This window comes from Vidua macroura, chromosome 3, assembly GCF_024509145.1.
Source record: "Vidua macroura isolate BioBank_ID:100142 chromosome 3, ASM2450914v1, whole genome shotgun sequence".
NCBI classification, from domain to species: domain Eukaryota; kingdom Metazoa; phylum Chordata; class Aves; order Passeriformes; family Viduidae; genus Vidua; species Vidua macroura.
Genome location: NC_071573.1, coordinates 56,928,606 through 56,948,442, shown reverse-complemented (window position 1 = coordinate 56,948,442; position 19,837 = coordinate 56,928,606). Strand labels below are relative to the sequence as shown.

At 36.1% G+C, this 19,837-nt stretch overlaps 1 protein-coding gene across 1 annotated transcript in view; it reads right to left on the bottom strand.

The window, feature by feature from the left end:
• Positions 1–19,837, bottom strand: part of SYNE1 (spectrin repeat containing nuclear envelope protein 1) — a 279,385-nt gene that overhangs the window by 117,475 nt on the left and 142,073 nt on the right. The window contains exons 59-74 of the mRNA XM_053974692.1: positions 19,595–19,759; positions 18,311–18,483; positions 17,307–17,460; positions 17,025–17,168; positions 14,707–14,871; positions 13,057–13,374; positions 12,162–12,317; positions 11,335–11,505; positions 10,284–10,610; positions 8,904–9,056; positions 7,443–7,610; positions 6,274–6,450; positions 5,265–5,411; positions 4,103–4,228; positions 2,456–2,632; positions 501–766 (exon numbers count right to left, since the gene is read on the bottom strand). Coding sequence (XP_053830667.1) covers positions 501–766; positions 2,456–2,632; positions 4,103–4,228; positions 5,265–5,411; positions 6,274–6,450; positions 7,443–7,610; positions 8,904–9,056; positions 10,284–10,610; positions 11,335–11,505; positions 12,162–12,317; positions 13,057–13,374; positions 14,707–14,871; positions 17,025–17,168; positions 17,307–17,460; positions 18,311–18,483; positions 19,595–19,759 — 2,987 coding nt within the window. The remainder of the gene's footprint in view (positions 1–500; positions 767–2,455; positions 2,633–4,102; positions 4,229–5,264; positions 5,412–6,273; positions 6,451–7,442; positions 7,611–8,903; positions 9,057–10,283; positions 10,611–11,334; positions 11,506–12,161; positions 12,318–13,056; positions 13,375–14,706; positions 14,872–17,024; positions 17,169–17,306; positions 17,461–18,310; positions 18,484–19,594; positions 19,760–19,837) is intronic.

Below are 19,837 nucleotides of genomic sequence, written 5' to 3'. Positions count from 1 at the left end.
AGTGACAAGAGCAGCAATACACTCACAATTTTGCTCACAGCCGGTGTGCTTATCTTATGCAAAGCATCTGTAAATATTTAGGAGTAGTTACTAAGCTTTAATATAATAGTCTAACAAATATCAGATATATAATATATTATATAGTCTAACAAATAATAGATATAACAAAGCATCACAATGAAAATTAACCAGGGAATGAACCATGAATTCATGAACCACCACAAATGAGTTCAAATGAAATAGTCAACATTCTTGAAATATCAGGAAATGCTATACCCTGATCAATCAATACTTGCCTTAAAGACAAACACTGAAAATCTGGCCTCTCAAACTCTCTTTATCTCAACAGAAATGATTAATTGCCTGATACTTAATAAGGGAATTGTGCTTTTAATTAAGTATGCAAAAAGGAATTTTTAGGGGCTCTCACTTAGAGGCATTCTGTAAACAGCTCTTTCAGCATATATGCACAGTTTGCACAGACACCACTCCTTTTTTACCTAGCCAGGTTGTCCCACTCTTTTGTGAGCTTTTCCAGGAAAACTTCAATGACATTCATGCGATCATGATAATCCCTTGTCCTCTGCAGATCCTCCTCCCTCTGCATGAGCAAATTATGTGCCTGAAGGCAGAGGTCCAGCCACTGGTTGCTCAGTTCTCCTATTTCCTTGTGTTCAGGTGATTCCTGTCCTTGGGTTAGTTTGTTCATTTTCTCAGTCACAGAATTGAGAGCTGACTGCTTAGACTGCAACTTCTGACTGAATTCCTGAAAAAGATACATGTAAAACCCAATATAATAATATGCATTCAAAATTATAAAGTGGAACTTAAATAAAAGCTCTGGAATAAATAAATTGTATATGAACTAATTATCTGCCCAGGAAAATGCTCTGCAGATGTAAATTGGAAGAAGTGTTTTCACTCCTCTCCAAACCCTCCTCTCCATCTTCTCACATGAAGACAAGTTGGTAATAGATGCTAAAGCAAGCCAGAGGAGTTTCCAAGTGCCAGTGATAAACAGAATTTGTGATTGAATCACGTCCTGTTGTCCAGGCTTCTGGACTAGCACACACTAAAACATGCAAGGTAGTCTTGAATCTCACAAGAATAATTCATTTTACCAGCACTATTACTAGCTTTTTTTTTTTTTCCTTTTTCATTAGAGACTAAAAATAGGAAGCAGAGTCTATGAGTCAGTGAGACTCCATATCTGTAATCTGTATTGTTCCTACTTCTGTAACAGCAACCATTACCACTGTTACTTTTGAAACGAAACCATGGATTACCTGGGTATGATTAATAACTAGTAACTGAGAGAGTTCATCTGCATACACGTCCTACAAAATAAGAAGTCAGAGAGATCGCAAAAAGAAGAATACACAATATACTGACAACTAAAACTAACCAAATATTTTTCAGCTCTTACACACTAAGGTAAATATAATCTTTTCCTCCATTCAAGTTCCAGTAACTATAACTAAACAAGCACACCCATCTCCAGCTCTGCCTCATTCCTCTTCATGATGGCTTCAAATGGAGCTAGGTGTCTTCCTTTACCAGGGGAAATTATTATAAAAAACACACCTTGTGCCACATCTAACAGTCCAGCAGGTGTCTCCCTTTCATTATAATCCAAAGTTACTGACAGAAAGAGTGAAGAAATAGAGACTCCTTCTTCTTCCTGGACTCTAATGATAGCTGGCATAACAGCTTTCAGTCCAGATTGTGCTGAGGCATCTTCAATGGCTTTGACTTTCTGTTCCAAAGTGTGAGTAGAACAGAAATGGAGAGGAAGTGCTGTTTACTTTTCACCTAATTCTTGGCACATCAGAGAAAGAATGCAAGCAAAGTCTAGACCAAAAATTAAAAACTCACATATTTATTCATTTATTAAATAAATTATAATTTTGTTAAGTTATTGGTATGTACAGTAACTGATGTGTACAGAATGGTAATAAAATGTCTCTCTTCTGGAATTAATGAGAGAAGATATGAAGGTATCTGTCTCATTAATTAAATTGTGTTCCTGTCATACTTCTTCTTAGAGATCAGCAACATCAAATAGTTCCATTGACTGATTTTGAAATACTTCTAAACTATTTAGAAGTGTAGAAATCAAAGAATTTTGCAAGCACAATTTGTAAATCTTATGTTCAGGTCCACTGTGATCAGCATTTAGTCTATTCTAAAAGCAAAGGCAAATCAGCTCAGGAGGCTGACAGTTGTCTATTATTAAAAAAACAAAGCCAGAAAAATACTAAAGTACAGTTTTCTGCTCTCCAAATCACCCTGTAGCATCAACAAGGAAACGCTCTTTCCTCTATCTTCTCTGCTCTTGCTTAGAGCATATTAGCCATTGTATGCAGTATGTGCATATAATATAAATCATAAAACAATATCAGCCACAGGATGAACTTCTTCCTTATCGTCTGTTCTTAACCCAAAGTCTCCTTACCTTAACCTGGAGTACCATATTCTGGGCAATATTTAGCTCCAACTCTGCCCGTCTCCTTTTTAAATTCTGTAGTTGTTGATCCGCATCCTGGAAATATATCCAGAGCTCAGCCTTCAACTGTTTGATCTCTTCCCAGCCTTGAGACAAATACTGTGAGTGCATTATCTGTTGCTCAATCTAGAAGAAAAGAAATGAAAAGGAGTAGGAATGCTTTAATTCATCTGTTTTTGGAGAATGGAGGATGAATACCTTTCTTCCTCTGAGCACAATACTGTACTAAAGCAATTTCAGCACCAGATTCTGAAGGGGCTAATATTATCCCCAAATAGAGTCTTAACCTTCAAAAGTCACAAAAATTGTACCTATCAAAGGAAATCTGGGTGGAAACAACAACAACAACAAAAAAAGAAATTAATTATCATTCCCCCTTGAGAGAAGCAAGTAAGTTTATGAGTGTTTGTATTTAAATGTTCTCTGTCCTCTGCTAAAGCTTAAATTAAGTGTATCATTTAATCTACTGCATGCCAAGAATATTGTTAGAGTGTACCCTACATAAAAGTTTCAACCAGACACTTCCATTTAATTTGCTTAGCTCAATTATTTTGCCTATGTGCCTCTTCTAAAATGCCAATAAGAAGAATGCTTACCAGATCTGAGCCATCAATCCTCTTACACCAATAGTGACACAGCTGCTTTTGCTCTAAATACAGCAGTGGGGTGCCTTTAAGATTTAGACACTCAACCAGCTTAATATATAGCGGCACTATACCATCTGTGATTTCTTAGCCACGCTTCACTCCTTTGTATGTCAAAGAAGCATCTTATTCTGATGTTTGTGATGTTTTCCAGCTATTCACTTCTTGGACTGCCATATTTTTATGGGTTATTTGGATTTGTACAACTCCCTTCTGTGGTATGGAATGTTGTTACTGTATGTATTAGATTTTTACTCTTACAAGTAGTTTCAAAACTTTGGTTGTGTGTCTGTGTAAGAGAGACTAAATTTTTCATGTTTACAACAAGAGGAATGCTCATAATACTTCTTTTCCAATAACTTTAGTTTATAATTCCATTTTAAACCTAAGCATTAAGTGACTTTAAAACTTACAATTGAGGAACACTTCTATAAATTAATATGCTGAAATGGATGCACTTTGATTCATGAACTGAACCATCATATTTTTATTGTTATGATGATTATTATATTATTAATCTATTAGTATAAGGCAATAATAACATCAGTCTATTGTTGAAAAAATAATAATAAAATAATAAAATACAGAGATGATTAGACTGAATTGTGTTTTTTGAAAATATAACTTGAATAAAGTTTTCTTCTGCAGAATGTTATTTCTGTAGCTTTAGACCAACATCTTGTAACATTGTCTAAGTACCTTTAGCAACCTTAGTTGTGTGCCTTTTTATTAATACCAGGATGGCAATGTATGGATTTAATAATTAAAAAAAAAAAAAAAAAAGAAGCAAAAAGAGAAAACTGTTTAACTATCTCTAAAGAGATACTTAAGATGAAAGTAAGATGATATTTCTTTAAACCATTACCCAATATGACCTTTTTAAAAGGGAACAGATCAAGGCAGTTAAAACTCTAAATAGGATTAGAAGTGGGTTGTTGTGGTTATCTTGTACCGTTTGTTTTGTTTGTTGAATATCTGCTGCTGTACTCTTCACTGTGGCATCTGACAGATCACACATGGAGCACAGAAGATCCAAGTATGTATTGGCCTGCTCCTGCAGAGCCCGGAAATGTTTAACCTGAGGGAAGACAACTCAAAAATAAACCCTGAAACTCTGGAAATAATATCTTTGTTTAAGTGCAATCATACATTTTAGTGTTTTTACTCTGCCTTGTTATTTTTTCCGTAAAATTAAATGTAGAAATACAATCTTTTTTCAGGTAATGTTGCTCTGTTATAATTATGGAAAGGAATAATCCCTAAAAACTTGATTATTATCGTATTACCAAAACACTTAGAGACATATGAATTAGCTAGCTTATTTCTTAGAAACACACAGTCTCAACAAGGTGACAGACTTTCCCAATGTGAATGGAAACCAGAGCTTTTATTAACACTTCCTGTTCCTACAGCTATAAAATTTTCCAGTGTCTGACAGATTGTGAGAAATTCAGCTTAGTGAAACTTAGGTGGTGGTCTCACTGTGTTACACATACCCTGCTTCCCCTGCCCCTGTAGGTCTGCCATCTCTAGTATTTCAAGGTCTCTATTAAGTGAAACGATGGATGAGACACCTCTGAATTCCAGCATTTTTAGCACTATACCAGTTTAATTTAAAACCAAGTTACAAATCCAATGTAAACTACATTGTCACTAAGAATAATGAAAGAATTCTTAATGGTCAACGAAGGTTACAGGCAGTTCTGTGCTCTTAGACTGAAAAATTGTTTTAATTGCCTGATAATTGACTCTGTGTCCATGGTAGTGTGAAAAGGTCTCATAAGGAACATCATAGACAGATGGGCAATTGGACAAGCAGAAATACACAACCCCTCTGCTAAACATATATATGGAGTATCTGATTTATCTAACTGGCCAATATTTTTCAGGTAACATGTTTCTATGCATTAAGTAGAGCTAGCAAAAACCCTCTTTGATTTTTCACCTACAGATATTTTGCATTCTAGGTATTCCTTTTGAGGTTGGGAATGAACTTTGAGGCTACACAACTTTCAGAGAAGGCTAGAAAATATCTAATTTCTAGACATTTAAATCTCTTATCTGAACTCACCTTATTAAGAATAACTGAACTTTTTCAAGTGCTAAACTTTTACCTGTTTAACTGCATCTGCCAGGCTGAACACTGTCCAAGTAGTTGGCTTTAGCTCTGACTGCACTGTAGACAGCCAAGTCTGGCACTGTTGTAGAGTATCCTGATGATTAACATGCTTCTGGAGCTCATGTTCCAAACTCTGGTACACCTAAACAAAACATTTTGTAAGTTTATCACATTTTCAAATAGCACTATTTTCTCTCTTTTCCTGCCTTGAAAACTGCTAATAAAACAGAAGTATTAAGACTTTGATTATTTTATCCCTTGTACATTAAAGTACCAAGGGCTGAAAACTCCTTAAACTCTCACTGCACGCTGCTAACATGTGGATAAGATGTACAATATTTAATGCACAGCTTCTGAAAAGAAAAGATAGAGACTCAAATGAAGAGCATGCTCTCTTTTTTCTGCATCCAACATTTTTGTATTGATTTTGTGTCAGATTATTTTAGTTTGTTTTATGGTTGTTTTCTTTAGGTTTTTTGGGTTTTGTTTGAGGTTTTTTTTTTTTTTTGTTTGTTTGTTGTTTTTTTTTTGACTGCTGGCTTAATCTCTTAATTGGTTTAACAGAATGACCCAGCTGGCCCTTCTTAGTCTGGTTTTAATGAGAGAGCCAGCATTTCATAGCACATACCTGAGGCCTGTTTATGTATGTATGAAAACTATCAACACTAAGACTGCAATTTTCTCCTAGTTTTTGAAGTAGAAAAGGTCTATTTTTTTTTTTTCTGCAGCTACTCAGAAGCTAGTGTAATATGAAGGTAGTGAGCATGTGGCAAGATTAAAGTAAGAACTGACAGGCCACTATTTTTGCTAGTGGCAAGACAACATTTGGATCACAAGGAATTCAAGTGTAGCACAGGAATGATGAAGTGCTCAGTAGTCTGTAGGTTCAATCAAAATGGAAACAATAGGAAGAGTTTTATACCGTTTAAAGAAATAACTCATAGAAATAATAATACACTTTATTTTTAAATGGCATTAAAAAAAATCTTTGAAACAAGACTTACTCTTTGGGCTGTGCTACATATGGCAGAATAGCTGTCCCTTGTCCCCTGAAGATGGCTTTGTATATTTTGCTTAAATTTTGCTTGAAGATGTTCCGAGCATTGAGTGATCAGGTAATCACCTTTACTCTTAAGGTTGTTCAAACGATCTTCAAATCCTGCAATTTCTTCCATGATAGCCTAAAAAACAGATAAAATACTTTTGAAGAAATATGCTGTGGTGCAGAATGTTTTTTCTTCCTCCTTTAAACACTTCATCCTCAGATTTGGAAAAAAAAAATCAAACATGTTTTCTCATAGTCAAGCTATTGCATTGCATGTTCATTGTAAAGTCATTGTCAAAAGTCTTTACACAGATACCCCACAGAAACAGCAGTAACACTGTCATAATGTGAAAACACTCTCTGCTCAGACCCCAAGACTACACTGAATCTTCATTTGTTGCACGCTCTTCAGGGCTTCTCCAGTTTCTCTTGTGTCTAGTAATGCAAATTAAATCTCATGTTGAATCATATCTCATTCCATAAGCTCTTTCCACAGTGGACAGTTTTTACGTTGACTTTGGTGGAGCCAATATTTTATCTAAGGAGGTTACTTAAAGAGTAACATACCAATCACAAATAATTTAAAGACTTCAATATTTGTCATTGGAATCTCAGTTTCAGCTAGTGGTAGGTTGGATTTTGTTCTCTTTTATCTTCTAGAAAGCATTGGCTACCAAGGTATTAAATGATTTTCACTAAAAGTAACCATAACAGCACCTTGAATAAAAGCTACAACCTAATAGAAGAACCTAGAATTAGAACAACCTAATAGAGGTACCTCTAGTTTCTGCACTTTCTTCTCCATTGCTGTTTTATCAGCCACATCCAATGTGGTGATCAAATTTCTAAAGTTCTTGTTAGCATATCCATACCAAGAAAATTTTCAATTTAAAATCAGACACAGAAATCAGATCAGAGTACAACAAAGCTCTTTGTAAATGCAGTTTCATCTAAGAAATTATGCTAACAACAAGCCATATTTGTTAACTGCATTAGTAACACTGATGATTATTTACACATTTAGCAGCAAGAGAAATAAAATAGGGGAATGACAAATAATTAGATCTCTGTAGTGGAGGCAGAGAAAATTTCTATTTTACAAAGGAAGATCACCAATAGCAAACCCACCTTTTGATTAGCTAGTTGCTGAGTGATTATTTCAAGATTGTTGCTTTCCATGAGGTCAGGGCTGGCCAATCTGCTGGACATATGTAATAACCATTTCTCCCCTTCTTGCAAATCACTATTGTAATCCTCGTGTTCTTTTACTCTCACCTCTAAGATTTCAACACATGCCTGCAGGTCCACAACAACCAAAATTAATTTTTCAGGTAATTACAAGAGTTAAAAAAAAAAACCCAAACAAGCCAAAACCCACCAAGAACTTGAAAACATAGTAAGAATTATCATCTAAATTTATATTCCTGTGAGGGAATCTCATATGAATAGTCTGTAAAGGAAGAAATCAAAAGACACATTTCTTCTGTGAATACATTTCTGTGAATAATTACTTCTGTGGTACCAAGCAGTATTTTCATTCCAGATGAAATACCATACTTTGAAGGCTGAGGGAAACACTTGAGAAATGAACACTGTCAACTTGACATTAAGTTCACTCACAGTTGTTACACACTCTTTGAAAGACTGCACTTGACCTACCAAATGCTATGGCTGCTGCTTACAGCCCTTGCATGTACGTACTGCCTGTGCCTGTGGCTGACAAATTAAGAATGTACACACTGAGTTAAAAAGTATTTATTCTTTTCAGGAAGCTTCTCTAAATTTCAGCTGCCAACATTATATCTAATGCAATGGGTATCACTTTTTTGGTACAGATCAGAGGTGTGTCTTTAAACTAAAAATCAACCTTGAAAAAAATAAAATCATCTCCTATTGGTGTCTGGATTGGCAATTAAAGGTGCCTAGGTCAAACATAAGTACTAACATGGTTTGCAGAGCTTATCCTTGTTAGGAGTATAACCTATTAAAAGCTTTAGGAATAATCATACTTTAGGATGTATTTAGAAGCATTAGACCATTCAAAGTACTACATACATATGGACTAATGAATCAGTGTTAATTAATAATGCCCTTGATGAATTAAATTATATCCGTCTTGCAGTTTGTTTTCTCCAGTGCCTTTTATTCAACAACTAAACTAAACAGTTTGTGGAGATCAAGCAGAAACAAGAGAGGGTATAATCTAAGGGCATCTGTCCCTTCAAGGAATAATATACTTAGAATTCTATTAAACACTTTCAAAAGTAGTAACAATAACACAGACTAGTCACCGATACATACCCCCTTAGTGTTATCAACCACAAAGATTTCAACTGCCACATTCAGAATTCATTTCAGCTACTCTGGTTCGATTTATTTATGTAATTTTTTTCATATTCAAAACTTGCCTGCCACTTCTCTTCCCCCCTCCAAAAGAAATCAAAAAAAACCCTAACAAAACACCAAGAGTAATTAAAGGTAGCTGGTTCTTTAGATAGACATGACAGAGCATGAAATAAATAGTTAATTTCTTAAAGAGGAGTAAAAAAATAGCAAATTGGAAGAATCCTGATGTTTCTTCCTTTTTACCTTCGTTTTGCTGCAGAGATCCTGGTAACTGCTCTGAAGGTCTTGAATGTTGTTCTTTAGAGCCACATCATTCACCAAATCACAAAGTGCCTCTCCCTTTTCAATCACTGACTTTATTGAGGGCTCATGAGACAGAACAGTCTGTTGTATGGACTACAATGCAAGCAAGAATTAAAATATATCTACTGATCACTGGAGATGTATTTCACTAACTTCCTTTTGGCCTGATGCACAGCCTTCTACCATGGTTTATATCATCCTTTCCAGACAGGCAGAACTTTGTTTACCAATGCAAGATTCTGTTTCTCAGCTCTGCCCTGAGACAACAACTGTGCACACATGTAAAAACAATAGGTCCTTTTGAGAGTGGCTAGTAGCCAAATGGCTGACAGTCTGGAGCTGGTGAAGCAAAGGGAGTTCATCTTCATGAAGTGGCCAGTTCTAGGGATAGAATTTGTTCAGAGGAACAAATTATGAAAATAGGTGGGAAGGTATCACCAAAGCCGTCCCCTTAATGAGCTAGTGTGTGATGAGTGCCTAGCACTGTACTTTGGTGTGTACAACTCCCCAGATACGTAGAAAGTAAGCACATAGATGTGACATACAACTTTGAGTGGGGAAGCTGGCAAGGAGTACTGGGCAGCTTTAGCAAGAAAGCCTTGAAGCAATGTAGGTATTGCTCAGCAATGACCAAAACACTGGATTGTTGGCAACATCTTTTTAGCCGCAAATGTAAAGCACAGCACTATATGGGCTGCTGTGAGGAGAGTTAACTCCACCTCAGCTGGGCGCAGTACACATTTCATGAAACATTTGTAATCCTGGAGTATTTTATGAAAACATCACTAGAAGAAAAAATTAAGCTTGTCAGCAAATTTTCTACTAATTTTTGTGACTGGAAAATAAGCCAAACACTTCATTAAAATACTAACAAAAACTTGGGAGGTCATAGCAGCTGACTGTCTCAGATATAAGTTGACCTGGGACATCCAGCTTTAACCAGAAAGCTGATTAAGTCAATCTAAACAGTGGCAATGTCTGAAGTCATGAAAGACCAACTGAGTTCTGTATTCGCTTCAACTGCAATCACCTCTGTTGAGACCAATGCAAATACTCGTATGTGTAACTCATAAAAGAATTTTGCTCCATTACAGGAAATTTTCAGCTATGGAAGCCTTATTTGGACATTTCAAATTCAGGGGCTCAGTCTGGTTTGTAGACGCAGGTATCATGCATGTTTTCATTGATGCTGATTGGGACATCCAGATGAGAAACATCTCATGTACCTCCTGAAGAAACTTGGATACCTGATCAGAGGATTTATTGAGCATCACTAGATTAAAATAAATTCAGTAGTTTTATGAGATAATTCCTTTTTACCTTGTATTTGGACAGTTGTGCCTTCTTCTCATAGAGTTCACTCTTTGGCTCCACGGGAACATGTAAGATGGCTTGGTACTCCATGACCCACTGAGTTTGGGCCTTATACTTGTCTGAGAACTCCTTTACCAGCTGAAGACACTTCTCTGAAGTTATGTGCTCTTTTCTGATAGAGCCAGCCAGCTCTTCAAGCTGTTCCACGTGATCTCCAATTTCTTTTCTTAACTGGTCAACTTCGTTTTCTTCCATGTATTTTATGGCTCGCTCCCCCTTCTCACGGGCTGATTTCAGTAAACTGTGGCCTATGTCCATATCACTCAATAGCACCTGTGAAGGAAACCTTGGTTAACAGAAAATGTATAAAAACTTGCTTTTTTTAAACTTTGCTACAGACACAGAAAGAATTGCTAGGGAAAATGAGTGGACTTTTCAGTACAAAATTGCCTGGAGTTAAGGTGTGTCAAGCTAGAAGGAAGCAGATAAAGCAAATACTTCTGCCCTGCACTGGGCTTGTGAATTTAAACAGAGAAACTGAGGGCTCCCAGGAAAGGATGTTGACTTCACATTCTGGAACAGATGAAAACTTTCCCTTAGCGTATTACATTTAAGCTGCTTAAGCTGCAGGACATATGAGAAGCTCATCTACAACTTTTGGAATGAAACATGAGGGTTTCAATGAAGAGAAATAAGAAGCACTTCTTGCCACAGGACACAGAAAATACACAGTGCACAAAAAAAGTATACTTGCAGGGAACTGGGGATATAGGAATTTATTTTAAGTTTTAACCTAACATAAAACAGATACAAGCATGCCTTACGGAAAAATAGGACTATTATTTAGGACTGTATTATTTAAAACTACTTGTAACTTCAATAGCCAAACTATGATCTAATGAGATGTGACAATAGAAAGTTCTGTACTGTGTGGTCTTATCCCATCATGTTCTCTGGGAAGGTAAAGTCAGAATTTTGAGCAGCTGTTAAGATGTATGTTAAAATACAGCCTCCTGTCTGTGAACAGAAACAAAAATTGTATTTAAGAAAGCCGTACCTCTAGTTTCTGCACTTTTTTCTCCATTACTGTTTTATCAACCACGTCAAATTTGGTGATCACATTTTTGAAGTTCTTGTTAGTAGCTCCATACCAATTTGTGTAAGCACTAAAAGACAATTCTGACTCCTCCATACAGCGTATTTCTTCTTCCAGAAACTTTACTTGCTCCTTTAAACAAATACGCAGGGTAAGGGGTAGAAACAAGGACCACTCAGATGCTAATTATTGCTATTTGTTTAAGATAACAATAAATTGCTATTTATTAATAAAATCTATTATACAAAGATAAAACATATGGGATTTGAGTTATTTCATAAATAGTGGATAATTCTTACAGGGCTCTTGTCAGGGGGTACATATTACATTAAAACTGAACTAATACCAAACACTGAAAATGTACTCTCATTTTGAACTTTGAATTGTGACTTTTCATTACAGTACTATGAGGCTTACTACTTAAATTAACCTGAAGACTGCACCTTACCAAATAAAATTTTCCACATACTAATGTGTATCAGTAGCAGCCTAAAAACATTTATCTAGAGGTCAATTAGCATTCAAGAATACTTTATTGTGAATTTCTCTCCTGAAACTATTAAAAAAGATAGTGACAGGGCATTCTACTTCATCATCCTGATTATGTTTCTGTAATACATTTAATCCAATGAAATCTGTGTGTATATGTATATGAATATATATGTGAATGTTGTGCTATTGAGTCTACAGTAATGAATAGACTCAAAATCTAATTACAAAAGCCTGTTTGTATTTGCTTCTTAACTGGCAACTAATGATGTTACAATGAATTAGTTTTCATTACTTACTAAGACATGAAGAAGAAGAGTTTGGTAGCGAGATGTAAGCTGCGTAGCCTGACTTCCCATTCTACTTGCAGTGAGATTTTCCTCTAGCATTTGCTGAGCCAATACCCCAACTTCCTCTACATCATCTTTGTAGATTGCAATGTCTTCATGCCACTTCTATGAGAAAGGAATTATCAAACTTATATGACTGATTCAAACATCTTAAACTACCAGGAATTTAACTGTAACTAAGTCAGGAAATCATTGAAAAAGAAAACAAATGCATGGTTGTAAGCATTCATTTATAACTAGAAAATAAACCAGAATCTGATGAAAGTTATTGTAACAAATATGCTGGAAAGATTTGCATCCCATATGGACTGCATTTCATTACTACGGATACAATACTTGTAATTTTTTTCCCCTTGAAAAATTATAGTAGAAATACTATCTGGGCTTCCTATAAATTTCACCTGAAGTTTTGATGATGACTGTAAAGTGTAACCTGGCTTCTGATCTGCTTCCTGTGTTTATTCAGAACCATGTCTTCTCATTCCAGTGACTAAAGGAGAATTATTTCATTGACACAGTGGAGACTTCATAATACAGTTGGTCACATTTTACTCTTGTTACCATATTAATTCTTGTCCATTCCACTGCCTATCTTCACACACTATAGAACATATGAATTACAGATCTTTCTGCAAGATTTCAACATTGTTATAGCCATACCTCCACCAGTAAAATGGGAGGAACCTACATCTAGAAGGCACAAAGCTGTCTTGGATCCGTAATTTTAGTCAACAACTCAGAATAAATTGAAAAGCTTGCTCTCATTTTCACAGTGCACCCAGGAATTGACACAGAAACCTCATATGTTATTTTGTTTAAGGAATGCCTTAACTATATTCTTTACCTTCATTTGTTGAAGCTGCATTTCTTTTGTTGCTCTACCAGACCTCCTTCCAGTCCTGATAGCAACTTTCTCCTCCAGGTTTGTTAACCAGTCATTAACCTTCTGAAATTTTTTCTCCATTAACCTCAGTTTGCTCACAGTGGCATTTAATTGGCTTCTTGTTTCAGACAGCCTGTGCTGATAAACTTGCCAATCCTGCCGTAAGGATTCCAGGGCTCTGTCTTCTATCTGGGGAATACCCCAGGGAATCACCTCCTCTCTGGCATGGACAGCAGCATTCAATAATGCTTGTCCCTCTGCACAGTGGACCTGCAGTTCCTGTAAAGATAGAGTTAGTTACATACCCTACATTGACAGCTTCCATTCACGCGTGGCAAAACCCCCCTTGGTTCCTATGAAAACAGCTGGGCATTCTCTTTATTTATCTATGGTTAAACATACATTAGAGAGAGTCTAATAACTCTAATAACACAGCATGCTCACTTACAAAGCACGCTAAGTATCACTATTACTGACAACTGAACTGAAGAAAATTATTGACAAAGCATGCATTAAATTCTTTCCTCTCCTGCCAAGTTCATCAGTTCTGAAACACTGGCTGCCTGAGCCAGCATGGGATGGATGGAATCCATTCACCACAGCATAAATTCAAAACTTTCCAGATGTGGCAAGCAGACTGTAAGACTGATTCTAAAATTGAATCTCTTTAAAAACCGAGGCTTCAATCTTCTAAAATAAACAAACCTATTTATTTTTACATATGTTTGAGACAACACTCCAGACTAATTTTTGATACCCTCTTCTGGACATATATGGCATTTTGATGCTTATTTGCACTTAATCAGAAAGTACAAAGTGATTCATTCTGATTAGAAAACATAACAAGGAAATTACCTTAACAAAACACAGTTGTGTTTCATCTCAGATTTCACTTGAGATAAATATCCAGATTTTCAAAATGGGTTTTGTAGAGTAACTATAATATAACTAAGTAACTAAGAAATATATGCAGACTCCTTGATCATGACCCTCTCAGTATCCTGAATAAAGTAATAAACATTTCATATCTCAAATACAGACTTTGTGCTCCCTCAACAACAGGTTAGCATCTTAAGTCAGCTTAAGATAATAACTGGGGAATTACTGAAGCACTATGGGTTCACCATTCACTTTCACTGAAGTGGGTCAGTGGTAGTCTTCCCACCTCACTATGAGAGGCAGCCTGCATGACTGGAACTGCCTGAAAGTAGGTGCACCTGCACAGTGAGCAATAAAAGATGGAATGCAAATGAAAATACTAATCAGATTTTATGAAACACACAAGGAAAAGGAGAGGTAAACCAACATCTAACACAAATTCAACACTTTCAAGAAAGGATTGATATGCCTGGTGATTTCATTCAAGGCCTGACACTTTTTTCCAGAAATAAGCAACAATATTTCCACTACCTTTACTTTTGAGCAACACTTTACTTTGAGCATCACTTTTGAGCAACAAAGTGTTCATGTATAATGCAATTTCAAGTTGGTCTCAAGACAATTTTTGTCTGGAAATAAGTGTTATTCTGTTACTATACCATTATATTCTGTTACTGTACCATCACAGGATTGATTTTTTTTTTTCCCCTTAGGGTGTCACACATCACATACCTGTAAATCTCGGAGTGTTGCCTCCTGTTCCTGGGCATCACCATCAAGATGGCATAAACAGTGAAGTTTTTCCTGTTCCTTCTCCAGCCACACTTCAAAGGCCTTCAGATTTCTTTGGTACTCTTGGTGTAAGGTAAGCAGTCCTTCAGCTTTTGTTACAGCCTCCTGCATGTAAAAATATTTACAAATATGTATACATATCTTAGTGCATTGTCAAACCAAGAGAGCATAAACCCCAGCCATCCATTAAGGGAAAAGATTTGTATCTGATGCTGAACTGACCAAGAATTCAAAAGTACTTGAATTCTGAAGATGACTTAATTGATTACAGGGAAAGAGGGAGACATGTAGGGGTAAAAATATTTATCTCAGAAGATTGTAACTTCTGAGATTTAGAGTTTTGATCTGGGATTACTTTAAAATAGCACCTTAGTGTTTAATAACAAAAAACTTTCTTCATTTTTACTGCAATTTAAAATAATTTTGCTGAAGTGATTAATAAGCATATGAGCTTAGAAATTGCATTTTTTTCTTTTGCATGACTTTTTTTTTTTGCAAATTGAATTGGAACCTTCTGTTAGGAGTATATACTATCTCAGGTTTGAAGATATTTGCAGGCAGTCCCTACAGAGCACAGTAAGAAATAGAGTGCAAGTCTTCTGTGTGAATGAGCAAGTTACAATAATTTCAGCACTAAAATATTACCGTACCTGGAGTACCGAAGGAATGGTGTCATATATTGGAACAAGATTAGGCTTACTAAGTGCAAGAAAAATAAACTACATGTAATTCACATCCTCTAAGAAATTATGGGAATGGGGAATCAAGTTCTGATGGAGACAAGACAGGCTGCATTTGAGAGCAGCAGACTCATCAAAAGACAATCCCTTTAATAAACCTATGAATTTACTGTCTGCTTCACCTCTTATTTCTAACACGTCTGTCTAGTGGGAGAAAGGAGGAAAACAGGAGTCTTATCACATCTTTTACATTCCCAGAAGTGGGAAGGGGAAAAGAGAGACCAGTTTTCTTGCCTCTCAACAGGGGCTTAGGAAATTACAAGTCTTGGTCTGCTCAGATGTGGCCATAAATCCTCAGGGAATCTTGTCAGGTTTCCTGCCTGGCCAGAGGATTAGTAAAATATTTGAACATTCTTTACTTTCCAGCTATGTGCTTTGAATTTTGAATTTCTTTCTCAGAGCTGATTGCACTCTTGACACTTAACACTATCACCACAGTTGGGAACAGGGGAGATCAGTCATCAGGGATATTCGATGGAAGAGAAAGAAGGAATGCTTCTTGCTACATGGGGTAAGATGTACAGAACTCTTGCCTCTGTGAGCCACCATCCATTTCTTATTGTTCCTATGCTGTTACTCAAGCTGAGCAAATACAGGCAACTTGTACAGCTTTGTGCAGGAGAAAAAGGTAGACTAGGGCATCCCCATGGGATAGTAGTACTTCCCAGGACTTATGTATCTCTCTGGCAAATCTGAGCAATTTTATTCACTCAAAATCAAAAGAAAGACAGAGGATGGCATTTTTTGCAGTTGTGGAAGAGGGGTCCACAAATCACTGAATCACTTATGCGTTTGAAAAATGGAATTTTGGCTGAATTTTGAATTTTGTCATTCTACATGACAAAGGCATCACTGACACAAGAATATTCAATTTTACTACACTGCTGTCCTCAAGCGAAGTTGGCTGAGCATGTGTTATTTAATTATCGCAGAAGAACTTGGGTTAACTGGAGATCATTGCCTAGCTTTATCACCAGGTCTTTCATTATTTTTTACCTTATATTTTATCCTAAGCTCCATCCATCCTGATCTTAATATATGTCCTAACCTTTTCCAGGTATATATTATCAATATTTATCAGTAAATGTAGTACTTATTGCACTTGTGTCAGTTTACTTGCTAATAAGGTTCGTGTTCATTAATAAAATCTCTGTAGCTGTCAACCACTTTTGAATCACACAACTGACTGGTAAAATTTATTGCAAACATACACTTATGCAAATCACAAGTCTGAAGATTTTTTCAACATTTCACAATGGGTAAAATTACATCTGTGCTGAAGTCAATGAACCTTTTGACATGGAGTTCCTCAGACTACAGTCCTGATTTTTAGAACCCTTCTGAAAGATCTGAAGCTCAGTACAGGAAGACAGATTTATAAATCACCCTAGTAGGTTTCTGTTACAGTAAGCTACAGCTGTCCCCAAATTCTTAATCCTCATTTAACTGTAAAATAAATGATCAATGGAAATATTTTTTTCCGTTTTGCACAAGGAGTGCTATGAAGAAAAACTGTACCTTTGTTCTTTCTTTGAGGAATTTATACCTCTCCTGAAGGTCTTGTAGCTCAAGCTGAGCAATGTAATGCTCAGCCATCCCCTTTCCTTTCACTTCAATAGTCTCCAACAGGCTGTTATGACTCAACACCTCCTCATTGAGTAGCTGCAAAACAGAAAGAGAAGAATATATAAAAGGCACCATTAAAACAAGACCACAGATTAATCTTGCAGTTAGACAGTTTGTTTTATTGCCTCTAAGACGTTATGTACTTGTTGATGGTTTGTCATAAATCAAACACACCTTTGCTTTGCTGAGGGCAGCTGTTTTTTCTCTCAGTTCAGCATATTGCCTTTCAGAAGCATTCATACTTGCTTCTACTTTTTCCATCCATCTGGAAAACTGATTAACATCTTCCTGGTAACTTGTCCATTTGGAGAGAGCTCCTTCCAGTTGGCTGTAATTAAAAAATACATATTTTTTGTGATAGTGAAAGTTCCTGTGCTATTTGAGCAGTGAGATATAGTCATACACATATATTCTAGAATATAAATATATATGAGAGAGATATACCACAAGATAAGCGATCTGTTAAAATCCTACAGATTTGAACTAGGAGCACTGTTTGACTAACAAAGACAAATCAAGTTTTCCAAACCTGGAATATTAAGTAGATGTGTAATTTACGTAGCTGATATGTTCTAGGTTTAGTAAATAAATTGTAACTGAAAGCATAAGACCCAGAATCAGAAATTTTCTGCCCCTTTACCTACATTCAAAAGTTGCTGCATTCAATTCTGTTGAATTGCATTTGTTTCTTTAACTTGAAATATTTGCAACTATTGATGCTCCACCAAAGAAATCTCCATTTTTTCCTTTATATTTCTTTATTCTATCACTTGGAGAAGCACTGTTGGACACTGTAATTTACAGTTTGTTCTTTGGAATGGTAGCAGGTGGAAAAGCAGGTAGAATCTTGACAGAGCAACCATTAATGTCAATGAAAAAATCTCATTTCTGAGAAGGTTTCAAAGCATCAAGTGCAACACAAAGTAAAATATTCAAGATTATGAACATGGAATCCAGTTTTAAGAGTACATTGACAATAAGTGTTAATAAAGCTTAGGTCTCTCACAGTTTCCTCCCCTTCTACTTCAAATGAATATATCACAACTTCTAGATCCAAAGTGTTTGGCATATGCAATCGTTTTACATGAATTTGATTTCTGTAGTAATAAAATTACTTTTCAAAAGTTTTGACAGTGTGTTGTTACTAAGCATCATTCTGCACCTCACTCCCTTTTTACCTCTTGCACTGTATACAAGCAGACAGAAGAGAAGCCCAGCTGTCCTTCAGATTTTGCAACTGGCCTTCAATCACTGGTACTCCTTCCAGAGAAGTATTTTGCAGAACAGATTCTCCTCTTGTCAGAACAATTTTCATTTGGACTTCTTTTTCTTGTTTCACTGCTAGCAGGCCCTAAGAAGTGAGTGGATATATTTTATTTTCATCATTACCTGGACATGAATATTCTAACTAGCTTTAATGGAACATGACCTGATCATATTTAGCAGCCTGTAGTGAATTGGAAGATGGACAGTGGGGTTCACAGCTGGGCTTCACAAACGAAAGTGACTTTCAATGTTTAGGCTGTTAAAAAACCCCTTAGTTAACAGGAAAATTTTCGTGGAATCTGTGCGGGTACTTAGAGTATATCAGAAAAGGTACTGTTCAGTGAAAAGGCTGACATTCCAAAGGAAACATCACTTAGAAGGAAAACAGGAGGATTCATTCACAGAGACAGCAAGATGTAATGACAAAGCTCTTCTACAGGGCTGAAATATAGTTCTACCACTCCAGGATATATCTGCAACATGAAGGTATCAACAAATAAAATCTGTCATCAATGTCAGCCTAGGGAGTTCAGCTCCTGGAGCTGTGCAGTTGCAAACTCACAGTTGCTAACACTATGTAGTCATGAAAAGCCTGAAAGCATGGACCCAAAAGATTCAATGAACAAAAGCCAAAACATAATTTAGTATTATGCTACAATCTTTTGCTTTTTGACCTAGCCTTATAATTTTGAAGATCTCTGGCTCAGAATCCAAGACATCAATAAAATTGAAATATTGTCTTCTAAATAGTGCTCTTTAATGTTATTGTGTTCTGTTATCAACAGATACTATTTTCTTAACTGTCGTCACCATTTTAAAAGCAAACAATTATAGGAAAAGATTTGCTGAATCAGCTGTATCACCTGTAAGATCTAGGAATATATATTGAAATATACTAAACTAACAGAAATGACTACCCTACTTATTCCAATGAACCTCCATCAGCCACATAACATCTTTTGAGTACTTCAAGAATTTTCATATGTGCAGTTGTCCATGTCATTAAGGTCCTTAGCTACTTAGAGAAAAGTTCTAATAATGAGCTCTTCCTGCTACAAAAGGAGTTACTTTTGAGTAAACTGAAAATCAGCATCTGAACAACAGTTATTAGACTAATATGCAACAACTAAGTATCCTCTATTTGCATTCTTCATATAGATCTAAAAAGATAAGGTTTTGGTCTCTTGTTTCCATACCTCTAGTTTTAACATCCGGCTGTCCAGGACACTCTTGTCTGCAGTAGGATTACAGTAGGAATCCAGCATGTGAACTGCATCAGCAACCCAGTCCTGGAGGTCCTTGACACTCTGTGAGAACTGCTGGTGCTCTGCTACAATCCTATCCATTCTGGAAACTTTCTCCTGCAATTCATACAGCAATTAGCACCAACAGCTATTTAATGGATCACCTATTCCTCATACCAACTCATGGACTTTAGA